At 35.0% G+C, this 11,675-nt stretch overlaps 1 protein-coding gene across 1 annotated transcript; it reads left to right on the forward strand.

The window, feature by feature from the left end:
- The first annotated feature begins 8,850 nt into the window (after positions 1–8,850).
- On the forward strand, positions 8,851–10,939 carry il10 (interleukin 10). The gene is made up of 5 exons (XM_042766262.1): positions 8,851–9,098; positions 9,253–9,309; positions 9,552–9,707; positions 10,152–10,214; positions 10,346–10,939. The coding sequence occupies exons 1-5, from the start codon at positions 8,931–8,933 to the stop codon at positions 10,442–10,444; spliced, it is 543 nt and encodes a 180-aa protein (XP_042622196.1). The 5' UTR covers positions 8,851–8,930; the 3' UTR covers positions 10,445–10,939.
- The last annotated feature ends 736 nt before the right edge of the window (positions 10,940–11,675 follow it).

Consider the following 11,675-nt stretch of genomic DNA (forward strand, 5'->3'; position numbering starts at 1 on the left):
TGCTGAGTGGTCCAAAGTTATGTTCTCTGATGAAAGTAAATTTTGCATTTCCTTTGGAAATCAGGGTACCAGAGTCTGGAGGAAGAGAGGAGAGGCACACAGTCCACGTTGCTTGAGGTCCAGTGTAATGTTTCCACAGTCAGTGATGGTTTGGGGTGCCATGTCATCTGCTGGTGTTAGTCCACTGTGTTTTCTGAGGTCCAAGCCATATACCAGGAAGTTTTAGAGCACTTCATGCTTCCTGCTGCTTGCCAACTTTATGGTGATGCAGATTTCATTTTCCAACAGAACTTGGCACCTGAGCAGTGTCACAGACTGATGGACTCCATGCCACGCTACATTGCTGCAGTAATTCAGCCAAAAGGAGCCCCAACTAAGTATTGAGTGCTGTACATGCTTATACTTTTCATGTTCATACTTTTCAAATGGCCAAGATTTCTAAATATCCTTTCTTTGTATTGGTCTTAAGTAATATTCTAATTTTCTGAGATACTGAATTTGGGATTTTCCTTAGTTGTCAGTTATAATCATCATATTCTAATTATAAAAATAAACATTTGAAATATATCAGTCTGTGTGTAATGAATGAATATAATATACAAGTTTCACTTTTTGAATGGAATTAGTGAAATAAATCAACTTTTTGATGATATTCTAATTATATGACCAGCACCTGTAGTAGGACATTCATTCATGCATTCATTTTCAAAACTGCTTATCCTCTGTAGGGTCATGGAAAAGCTGGAGCCTAAGTAAGAGAAGTATGCTATTCCTAATTCAGCCTAGCACTTTACATGCTGTCAACAAGCAACCTTACTGACCTCTAGTGGCCAGTAGTGGTGTTAAACAATAAGCAGTGTTTTGCTGGTGGGATATCTGGTGGAATACTGAAACTTTACATGAGAGGATGAACGTAAAGCCACTTCAATACTGCGTTTCTATATTAACAAAGCAAGCAAAATGCTTACCAGTGGAAATAATAAAACATTACACCTGATTGTGAAGTGATCACAAAAAAAACTACTTTAAAAAAGTGCAGTTACAGCTTAAATACAAATGCTGAATAAAGGTATCTACCATGGTGAATCCAATCTAACAGTGCCAATAAGGGCTGTAGACTTCTTTGTGACCTTCATATATGAGATCCAATTGTTTTTGTTGCTATACAGTAACCCTGACAAATCTATGCTGTGCTATAATTTGATAGATTTGCCATTCATTAACCAAGCTTAAAAATAAATCACCTTTGGATGTTCATACTGTAATATCATATGCTAATGCAAATTTATACAGTTTTGTGCCATATTAAAAAATGTGAAATTCCGAGATAAAACCAAGATAATTTACATTGACATCTTAATCATTGTTATGGAGACATCGTCATGGAAACATTTATACATGCACAAAATTCAAATATTTAAAAGCTTTCCAGTGACAGAGAAACAGATTAATTATTCCACTCTAAATCGCTGATGATGGTACTAGAAACGTGCACTAAATAGCTGACTTGTTTGAATTTCCTGAATCACTTTCATAACACCTTTTTTTTTTTTTTTGAAAAAAAAAAAAAAAAAGAACTTTAGTGAATTCACTGAAACCAGCTCAGCATAACAGGAAATTTCCTGTGTTTTAGATCTTGCTGATTAATTGACATAAAATTATATCAAAAATTGAACAGCAAGTGAAACATGTTAAGCAAAGTACTATTATTAAGAATACTGCCAGGGTCACCCAAAACACTAAAACGTAAAAATAAATAAATAAATAAATAATTGAAACATGGTTTAAAATTTCTACAGTTTCAAAACATCTGTTTTGCATGGTCAAAACCAAATGTACAGTACAGTAGGTCACTCTTAGCCAAATGGGAAAGAACCTACGTAGCACACTTAATATACTTCCTCTAAAACTTCCCAGGACTATGAGAAAAATTGCATGCTAAGCACCTGAGGTAGCTCACGACTGCTTTGCAGCACTGAACCTAATGAGCTTTCAAACCCCCAATAGTACCAGCACTCTTCTATTTTGTCAATGAGACTTGTGTCATGCTTTTTGACACAACATCCCATGACATTATATGACATACAGCCAAGTATGGTGACCCATACTCAGAACCATACTCAGAATTCGTGATCTGCATTTAACCCATACAAAGTGCACACACACAGCAGTGAACACACACACACACACACACACACACACACACACACACACACACCGTGAACACACACCCGGAGCAGTGGGGAGCCATTTATTCCATTTATCAGGGACATGTGCCATATATGTGCCATGATGCCTGATTATACCACTTCCTCAAATCAAACTCATTACGGGTAACTGTCACGAAAAAGATTTTGTTAAATTAAACTATTGGTCATAAACACAAAGTCAGCTGTTGAGTCATTTTTTTGTTTTACATATTCATTTATACATATTTACATATTAAAATGTACAAGGTGCAAAACTGTGCTGCTGAAGACCAAATATGTGTTTTTTTTCAAGGTCTATTTTAGCAGCAGTTTTGGAGTTTACTTTAGACTTCAAACTGCAACCCAACAGTGCCTTAACAAAAATATCATTGAAACAAATCATTAAAATGAATCAATACTACCATGAACCACAGTAATTTTACACAATATGCAAAACTATTGAAAGTTTAGTTTTTTAAATGGCTCTATTTTGATAAATGCCTCAAGCAGCCAATATCTGACTCAACAAAACACTTTGTGGTAGGACAAACCATATTTATCCTCACTGGTAGTGTATTAACATAGTCTAGGTCATATATGGTATTATCTCCCTGGTCATTACCATTGCGAAGCAACCGATGAATTTGTGGCAAAATATCAGAGTTTAAGTGGACACACAGCTGTTTACATCAACAACAAGGGTATATAAAGAATTTCCTCCCTTTTAAAAGGCATATAAACCAATTTATCCTGCCATGCCAACTAAGCACTATTACACTACTATTCAAAAGTTTGGGGTGAGATTTATTTTGAAAGAAATAATTACTTTTTTTTACTTTATTTTTCAGAGAGGTCTCATTAAAACTAATTTAAAGTGACAGAAAATACATTTCTAATGTTACAAAAGATGTTTATTTCAAATAAATGCCATTCTTTTGAATTGTTTGCAACGGTTTCATGAGCACTAAATCAGCATAATGAAAGAATGTTTTCTTTCATGTGAACCTAAAAACTGGAGTGATGTCTGCTGAAAATTCAGTTGCCATCACAGGAATACAATTTATTTTAAAATAGAAAACAATTATTATTTTAATTTGTAATAATATTTCTCAACAATATATAATATATTGTATTTTAGATCAAGTAAATACAGGCATGTTGAGCATAAGAGACTTCCTTTCAAAAACATTTTACAAATCTTGTGACTTTTGCAAATAAGATTTAAGATTTCATGATGTTGGCCCTTGAAAACAAATTATGCACACTGTGTTCCAGTGACAGGAAGGGAGGAGTTTTTATGCAGCAAAACATCCATAGGTACGCTTCAGCAGACGCATTCTGTTTTGTTTTGGAACACAACCTCAGTCATATGGGTACCAGTGGCCGCAAAGGCACGAGCCATAACAGCTTCATCCTACATGCTGGTCGACAAGCCGTCTCGTAGCAAGCGCTCGCATATGCGTCACTACAGAACGCCCATGTGAACGGTGGCTTTGACACCTTAAACAGTTAAACTAAAGAAAAAAATTGTGAAACTGAAACTGCTGCAGAATAATGCGTTGAGTGATTTCCTTTAAAGACAGTTTTAGTAAAGCAATAGGGTCTGGCAGTGACCCTGGTGAACTTTACTCAAAGGTGTACTTGCAACAATTTAGATCTATTTTTCAAAAATCAAATAAAATTGGGTCTTAAGTAGATATCTGTAGTATTAAAATCACTAGAAACAGAAATGATTAATGCTTTCATGGTACAAGGTGACTGACTAATAAGGGAGCATGTAATCAGTTCATCAAAACAATCTTATGATCAATTAAATCATTTAGATAAATATAAAATTGTCAGCTTCCATAACTTCCCAATATTACAAGGGGGTCAATGAGTCAATGTGGTTTAGTGTGACTTTATCTGAATTTTTTGCCGAAACCGCCTATTGCTTAACAGAAACTACTATATAACAGAAACTCTCTGAGCCATGCAATGTGGGACTTTAAATCAAACAGAAATGCTACATGTAACTAATATCAAATTTATGCAACTAAAGTGAAAGTAAAGGTACAATATTACAGTACTTATACATTAAAAACCTTCAGATTTCAGAAAAACAGTATAATGATTACTGTCAGTAATGCTGAGATCAGACTATAAATCAATCTGTGAAAAAATTCAGTTAATCAGAAATACACTATATTGAGAATAGTTGTAACATTTAATTCAAGACTATAGATATTATACTAGAAAAACCTTTAAATGGGTGATTTATAACTAAGAAGCTGACATTCGTTAGACAGTTTCATATCTTGATCCAGAGCAGTTTCATATTTAATGTCTCAGAACATGAATCTATCCATATGCAAATACTTTTAACTGTCATAAAGGAAAAGTAAGAAAAAAAAACACCTGTGTGAATAATATATGTTCTCGATTTGGGGCATTTTAGTATGTTTACCTCATAAATCCCTTTTTAGCTTCCCCCTTAAAGCTCATAAGCTCTGTCCCCAATGCATCACCAATTCAAACCTCATCATCTGTATTTAATCAGATTTTAAAAAAAGCAAATTTAGCTGAAACGTAAAGCTGTTACAGACAATAATCAAAACAGGCCAGCTGTATGCTGATCATCTGAATAAGTCAAGATATACTTTCTTAGTGCTTCTGTGATATTTTAGACACAGGACTGGTCCAGGAATGAATCACCTATGGGCAAAATTTGTATTGATAAATAGTTAGCTAACTTAGAATACTCTTTTATTAGTCAAAACACACACAAAATCAATAATGATAGGTGCATGATGATCAAATCTCTCTCGGTTTCAGGCTTTCCACAGGATGAATGTTTTGCTGCTCAAATGCGTTCAGACAGCATATTGTAAATTCCTTTGTGTTTTTATCCAAAGGCCCTCCATTACGTTTGCTGTCAGTAATCTGTGCCTGTCTGTGAGTCTAGATCTTACCTCAGCCACTCTGCAAAAAACCACCAATTTTGCATCATGGGTTGGGCTTACCCCGCTAGTCTTCATGCTAAAGCATGATTTGAGATATAGCCAGAAATGCTAAAATAGGTGGTGTAATGGAACAGGTTAGCTAATGTATGCTTTCATTACTCAGTTAATGACAACTAATGAAATTCCATAGCATTAACTAATTTCTTGTAATAGCCTGCACTAAAATAAATTTCAAGGAATGTTAAACTTTTTTTTTCATTACATTTACTGCAGTATTGTGAGTAAAATAAGAAGCAGCTTTCCATAGGCTCAGCTCACTGCAATGTTTCAAACTGGCTTTAACGTCAACAAAGATGGACAAATGTACAATGATTATCAATGACTCATAATCATTTAACATGACAATAGTCATGGGTGTCACTAGGCCACTTTTTAGAGGGGCGGCTTCCCTTTAAATTTCATTGCGGCGGCACTTCATCCAATCAATTTCAAATCAGAAAACTCTTCAGAACACCAATAAACCAAGCCCTTCCAACAACGCATACTTTTTCAAACAGCGAGAAACCAAGCGGAAAAGTCTAATCTCACTGTAATCAGCAAGCAGCAGATGTGTGTTTTTGAGGAAAAAAAAATTGATAGAATGTTGTAATATCTGCATCTGTGCAGTTCTTTTTTCATAAAAATCCAGTTTACACAATATCATTTAAATTTTCTAAGGGGTAAAAGAGCGAGTAATTGGTTCACCCATCTATAATGTAGCCATAAGTTTTGAAAGTCGTATCCACAAGTGCAGTTAAAACAGGAAACAATGCTGACATTTGCCAAGTATGGTAACCCATACTCGGAGTGCAGTTCAAACAGATTAAAGCAATACCTTTTGAAAAAAGTCTGGTGCTCTGCATTTAACCATCCAAGTGCACACACACACAGCAGTGAGAAGTTTAGGTTTTTAGGGGGGGATAAATTGAAAGAACAGCAATGATGGTTACACCGTGAACAAACACCAGAGCAGTGTAAAACTGTTTACCACGTTATGTGAAACTAGTACAAGTATATAAATCAATTTAAGGGCAGCTATATATCCGAGCGCACGGGGAGCAACTGGCGGGTCCAGTGCCTTGCTCAAAGGCACTTCAGCCATGGGTATTGAGGGTGGAAGACATAGTACGCAAAACTGAAAGTGTTAATTTAAGTTCATTCACTCCCGGCACTACACCACAGCATATCTGGTATCTGCTTTATCCATCACCTAGACTAAAACCTTCCACCTCCATCATACAAGTCCAATTCTCTAACCATTAGGCCACAGCTGCCCCCAAAAACTGCGTTCACCCCTAATCACACCTCAGCTGTTTCCTCCAGCGAAAATGAAGCACATATGAACGCATACTTTATAAAACGATCATGTTGCCATTTTCATTTGAAAATTTAACTTTCAGTATGATACATATTCAAGTGCATGTGGCAAATAGGTTTGCACACTTGAGCTATGAAAAGAGGGTTGTACTAGAAATGCAAACAGTAAAATTTTGTGTTTGTGTAAACAGGTTGTATGTGTGAAATCATGAAGACTTGAATTTGGCTTATTCAGTACTCAAATGTTATACATATCTATGCAATACAGGGGAATACTGCAATAAGTTTAGTATGTGACCCCTATTAATCAAACATTTTTTATCTTATCTCATACATTATTATTATTAGGCTATTATTATTATACCCTCACTGCTGACCCCCCTAAAATGAAAATCCTCAAATCTCCCCTGGCAAGAGCTACAATAAGAACAATGTCTGATACTTCATAACTGAAAGATGAATTGAGTCCCCTGTCTGAGATGTGTAGAGGCATGTAAAAAAACAATCCCAAAAGACTTCAGAGACTGATAATTGGCCTTGAGATTTCATATATTTGGGTTGAATAAAATGTATATCTTTATATTTGGTTGATTTTCATGCCATTGTATGACGCTTCACAATGGGAAATCATTCGCTAAATGTAGTTTTGTTGATTATGAAACATGTAGTTTCACTGATTGTGAGTGTTTGCGACATTTTTTAACTGAATATAACCAGTCTGTGGTGAACTGTAGAATAAGCAGAAAAAGTTTGTTGTTTTTTGGTGACATAACATAAGTCTACATGCTTTAAGAGACATTTAATTTCTTGAGATCTACTTTAAGAAAGGAGAAGCTTGACCTAAATATAAGTATACTTGACCTAAATACATATTTTTTTAAATGACTTTGTGTAGAGTTTACTGGTCAAGTATTTCCTTAATCAGCTTGATTTTGATTGAAAACAAACAATATTTCAGCAAAAATATTTACACTGTCTCTCTCAAACAGAGATGTGTTGGTGTTTACAAACCATGTACATCACATTTAAAAAGTGTCGTAAAGTTTTATTCTTACATGCCTACATCCAATTAATTGAATTAAAAGGAAAAAGAGAATACAGAGCTAGCTGTTTTACAGCTTTCTTAAGTAATTATGCTTTCTTAAGTCAGCTAATCTGGGTAACTCACACCAGCCCTACTTACATGTGTCTTGTATCACGCTGCTCTCTCTTGTTTCATACGAAAAAAAAATGTAAAAAAAAAATAAAATAAAATATGACACAATCCAGAAATTTATATCCAAACAAAGGGCTGAGACTACAGAATATTCCTAAAGCAGAAAACACACATATATACACACACACACACACACATATATATATATATATATATATATATATATATATATATATATAGGAATTGATCAATATAAGCTTTCTGGGCCAAAAAAAAAGTGTCATTTATACCCTTTGGGTCATTTTGGCCCACAAGGAACACTTTTTTTTACAGGAGGGAAGGGACAGATGAAAGTTATTTTCATATAAGTTTTAAGAGGCCATAAAAAATTAAGTTGAATTTCAGGAGAAAGTCTGGCGTGCATCATTTTAGAATCAATGGAGCCGGGGGAAATGTGAAAGGTGTCTGTGGTTTACAATACCAAGGAGTTATTTGTCACCCAGAAACCACACTGGACCCCTTACAATCATCTCTGTATGTGTGAGTATACATTCACCTGTGAGAATTGGCTCAATGTACATACAGGGCTTCCACCATCTGCGTAAAAAGAAATGTCAGAGATGAGACGTCTATTCAGTTCACTGCTTCTGTCTGAGAAACTAACAGAAGATTCCCGAAACTGTCTCAAAAAAAAAAATAAAAAATAAAAAGGATAAGGTTAAATCATATTAGGACAATTAAATTATATATTTAATAATTACTAACTAAGTTCATTATTTCTTCATTATCCAAAATTCATTTACAAAGACGAACTGCAAATGAATCTATTATATTTTATCTATTTTGATAGATAGATAGATAGATAGATAGATAGATAGATAGATAGATAGATAGATAGATAGATAGATAGATAGATAGATAGATAGATAGATAGATAGATAGATAGATAGATAGATAGATAGATAGATTGATTGATAGATGAAAAAGGCAGTTTCTTAAAAAAAAAAAAAAATTTTGCTGACTTCATCTTAAATTAACCATCCAAGTTCAATTTTCCTATAACTTCTTTATTCCAAAAACAGAAAGAAAAAAAATGTTGACACAGGTGATGACACAGTGTAAAGACAAATTGCCAGTAAGTCAACACCCCCCACCCTCCACCACAGAAAGCTAGATAGGAATTTTCTAGGGTATAAAATAACAGCACCCCAAAGCTAAACTTCACATCTCCTCTATTGAGCGTTGAATATAAAAAAAGAATCAAGAACAAAGAAAGAGGATTGAAGAATGATTTTCACTGGAGTCATCCTTTCTGCTCTGGTCATGCTTCTGCTTACTGACAGTGCTCAGTGCAGAAGAGTCGACTGCAAGTCTGACTGTTGCACATTTGTGGAGGGCTTTCCTGTGAGACTGAAGGAGCTCCGTTCTGCATATAGAGAAATACAGAGGTTTTATGTAAGTATATTTAGACTGATTTCCAGCTCAGATACATTTAATTAAGTCTGAACCTTGCAAATCTTAATCTACAAGGCATTTCTGCTTTATTTCATGTTATATTGAGGTTTGAGGTTCTCTCTAATGGGGTTTTGTTTACATTTGTTCTCCTCAGGAGTCCAATGATGACTTGGAACCATTATTGAATGAAAATGTGCAACAGAACATCAATGTAAGTACTAAACTCCATTCATCTACTCCCACAGTAATAAAGCAGCAATTATTCAAATTTAAAATTAGCAACAGCAGAAGTAATCATACTGAAACTGAAGGTTTTGTGCAAGACGTCTGCAAACCAAACTGAAATCTTACCAAACCTCTTGCATCTGCACATTGCTACAGCGGTGTCAAAGTGTGATAACCGTGGGTGTCTGAAACAACTCATAAAAGATAACTCTCATACATGATCCACAGAGTCCTTATGGATGTAACGTCATGAATGAGATCCTGCACTTCTACTTGGACACCATTCTGCCAACAGCTGTCCAGAAGAACCACTTGCGCTCCACAACACCAATTGACTCCATAGGAAATATATTTCAGGATCTCAAGCGGGATATGCGGAAATGTGTAAGTCTGTCATTTGGTCGTTATTACATATAAAATAAGTTTAAAGGATGATAAATTTGGTTTCACCGATGTGATTACTTTCACAATCAGAGTAAACTTTTCTTTCCTGTTGACAAAAACATATTAAACCAGCTGACTTACCTGCCTAACCAGGCTGGGAGAACAGCAAAACAGTTTAGGCTGTTATTTGGATGTGTTTAAGCAGGGAACTCATTAAAATTAGGTTGTGTAATGTTAGGTTGGTGAGCGTTGTTTTTTGAAAAAAAGTAGTTCAGGCATCTTTAGGATTTCGAAATAGTGCATATATGTAGAAAGCCTATGTGTTTTTTTTTTTGTGTGTGTGTGCTTTCGCAGTTTAATCGAAATAACTAGTGCCTGTTGTGCAATGGTATGGTGAGGCAAACAAGGTGTCTTTAACATTACATACATCTCTCTATGTTACAGAGGAATTACTTTTCTTGCCAAAATCCCTTTGAGATCGCCAGCATAAAGAACTCGTATGAAAAGGTAAGTCTTATACAGCAACTTAATGCTAATAAAAGTAATCATGTTACACCATCAAAACTATTTTCTACTCTAAGATTATTTGAAATGATTCAGTTATGTCTGAAAGGTTGACAACATCTTTTTCTCTTTAGATGAAGGAAAAAGGTGTTTCTAAAGCCATGGGAGAGCTTGATATCCTCTTTAAGTACATCGAGCAGTATTTGGCATCAAAGAGAGTCAAGCACTTATAGGATGTCACACTGGATTAGATTGTGGCCATGATGACTTGAGTCAAGTCTGAAATAATGAAGAATAATGCAGAAACAATGGACAGATCAAGAACATAATGTAGGATATGGCACAAATGGACTTCATCCTTTAACTTATTGCTTGCACATCACCATTCCATCACACTACTTTTTGATGCACTGGAATGCCTTCTTCTTCACCTTTAGTTTCTGGATGTCACTATGGCAGTGTTTTAGATTGAACTAAAACCGTAAATTGTTGTTTAAGTCACATTGACCAGGGTTATTTAAAAAATTTGTTGCATTTTGCCAACTTGCTGAAATAACTTGAAAGTGTGTAATAACTTGTTATTGTGTAAATACTGATATTTATGTCATGGATTTTATTTATTTTATTTTATGAGCTCAAAAGTTAATTTATTGTTCGTTTCATATATTTCTGATGCTTGTTTTGAATTTGTAACAGAAAAGTGTCATCAATAAATTATTTCAACTGAATAATGCAGCAGACATTTCCTTTTTTGGTTAATGTGGTTTTTGTCTTCCTCGTGTTGACATGAGTTCATTCTGCTCTTCTGTTTACTTCCTACACTTTATGTCAAGTCTTGAGCAAACAAGCTTAATCTAAATTCTAAAATGCCAAATCATTAAAACAGTGCTCCTGCAACTTATCACTTAACACTATCATTTACAGGGTGTGTCAAAGTGAGCTAGTAAGGGTTAAAACATGACTGTGCTAACCTCAAAACTGACCTAAATAGAGCAGTTACCAGCAGCTCAGCAGTCAGCCCTTTACTGTAATCGCAGAGATGCATGTCTCACCCTAATGAGATTAACTATGTAACAGCTAACATAGGCCATGAAACGTTAATCCTGCAGACGTGGTGTGAGCTACTGAGTAAGCAAAACAGTATGGGAACAAGACGCAAGTTTCAGTTGTGACGGAACCCAAAGCAAGGCCTGGGGTGGTTAGTTGGTTGGGGAAGCAATTGAAATTGAAAGCTTTTGCAAAACAATAGAGTACAGAGTCATACACTTGTGCATCTATCAACACCAAACTATGAAACTAGTTGCACACAGGCTTCCAAAACACCAAAACATCAAGTCTTCTGATGTAGAACAGATTCAAGTGAGATTTAGAGATGAAAAAGCAAATAGGCTGTGTGGTGTCAGCAATGTTTATTTCTTAGCATTAGAATCATAAGTTGAAAAAGGTCTTGTTATTAATCTTTCC

The sequence above is a fragment of the Cyprinus carpio genome, chromosome A11 (assembly GCF_018340385.1).
Source record: "Cyprinus carpio isolate SPL01 chromosome A11, ASM1834038v1, whole genome shotgun sequence".
Taxonomy (NCBI): domain Eukaryota; kingdom Metazoa; phylum Chordata; class Actinopteri; order Cypriniformes; family Cyprinidae; genus Cyprinus; species Cyprinus carpio.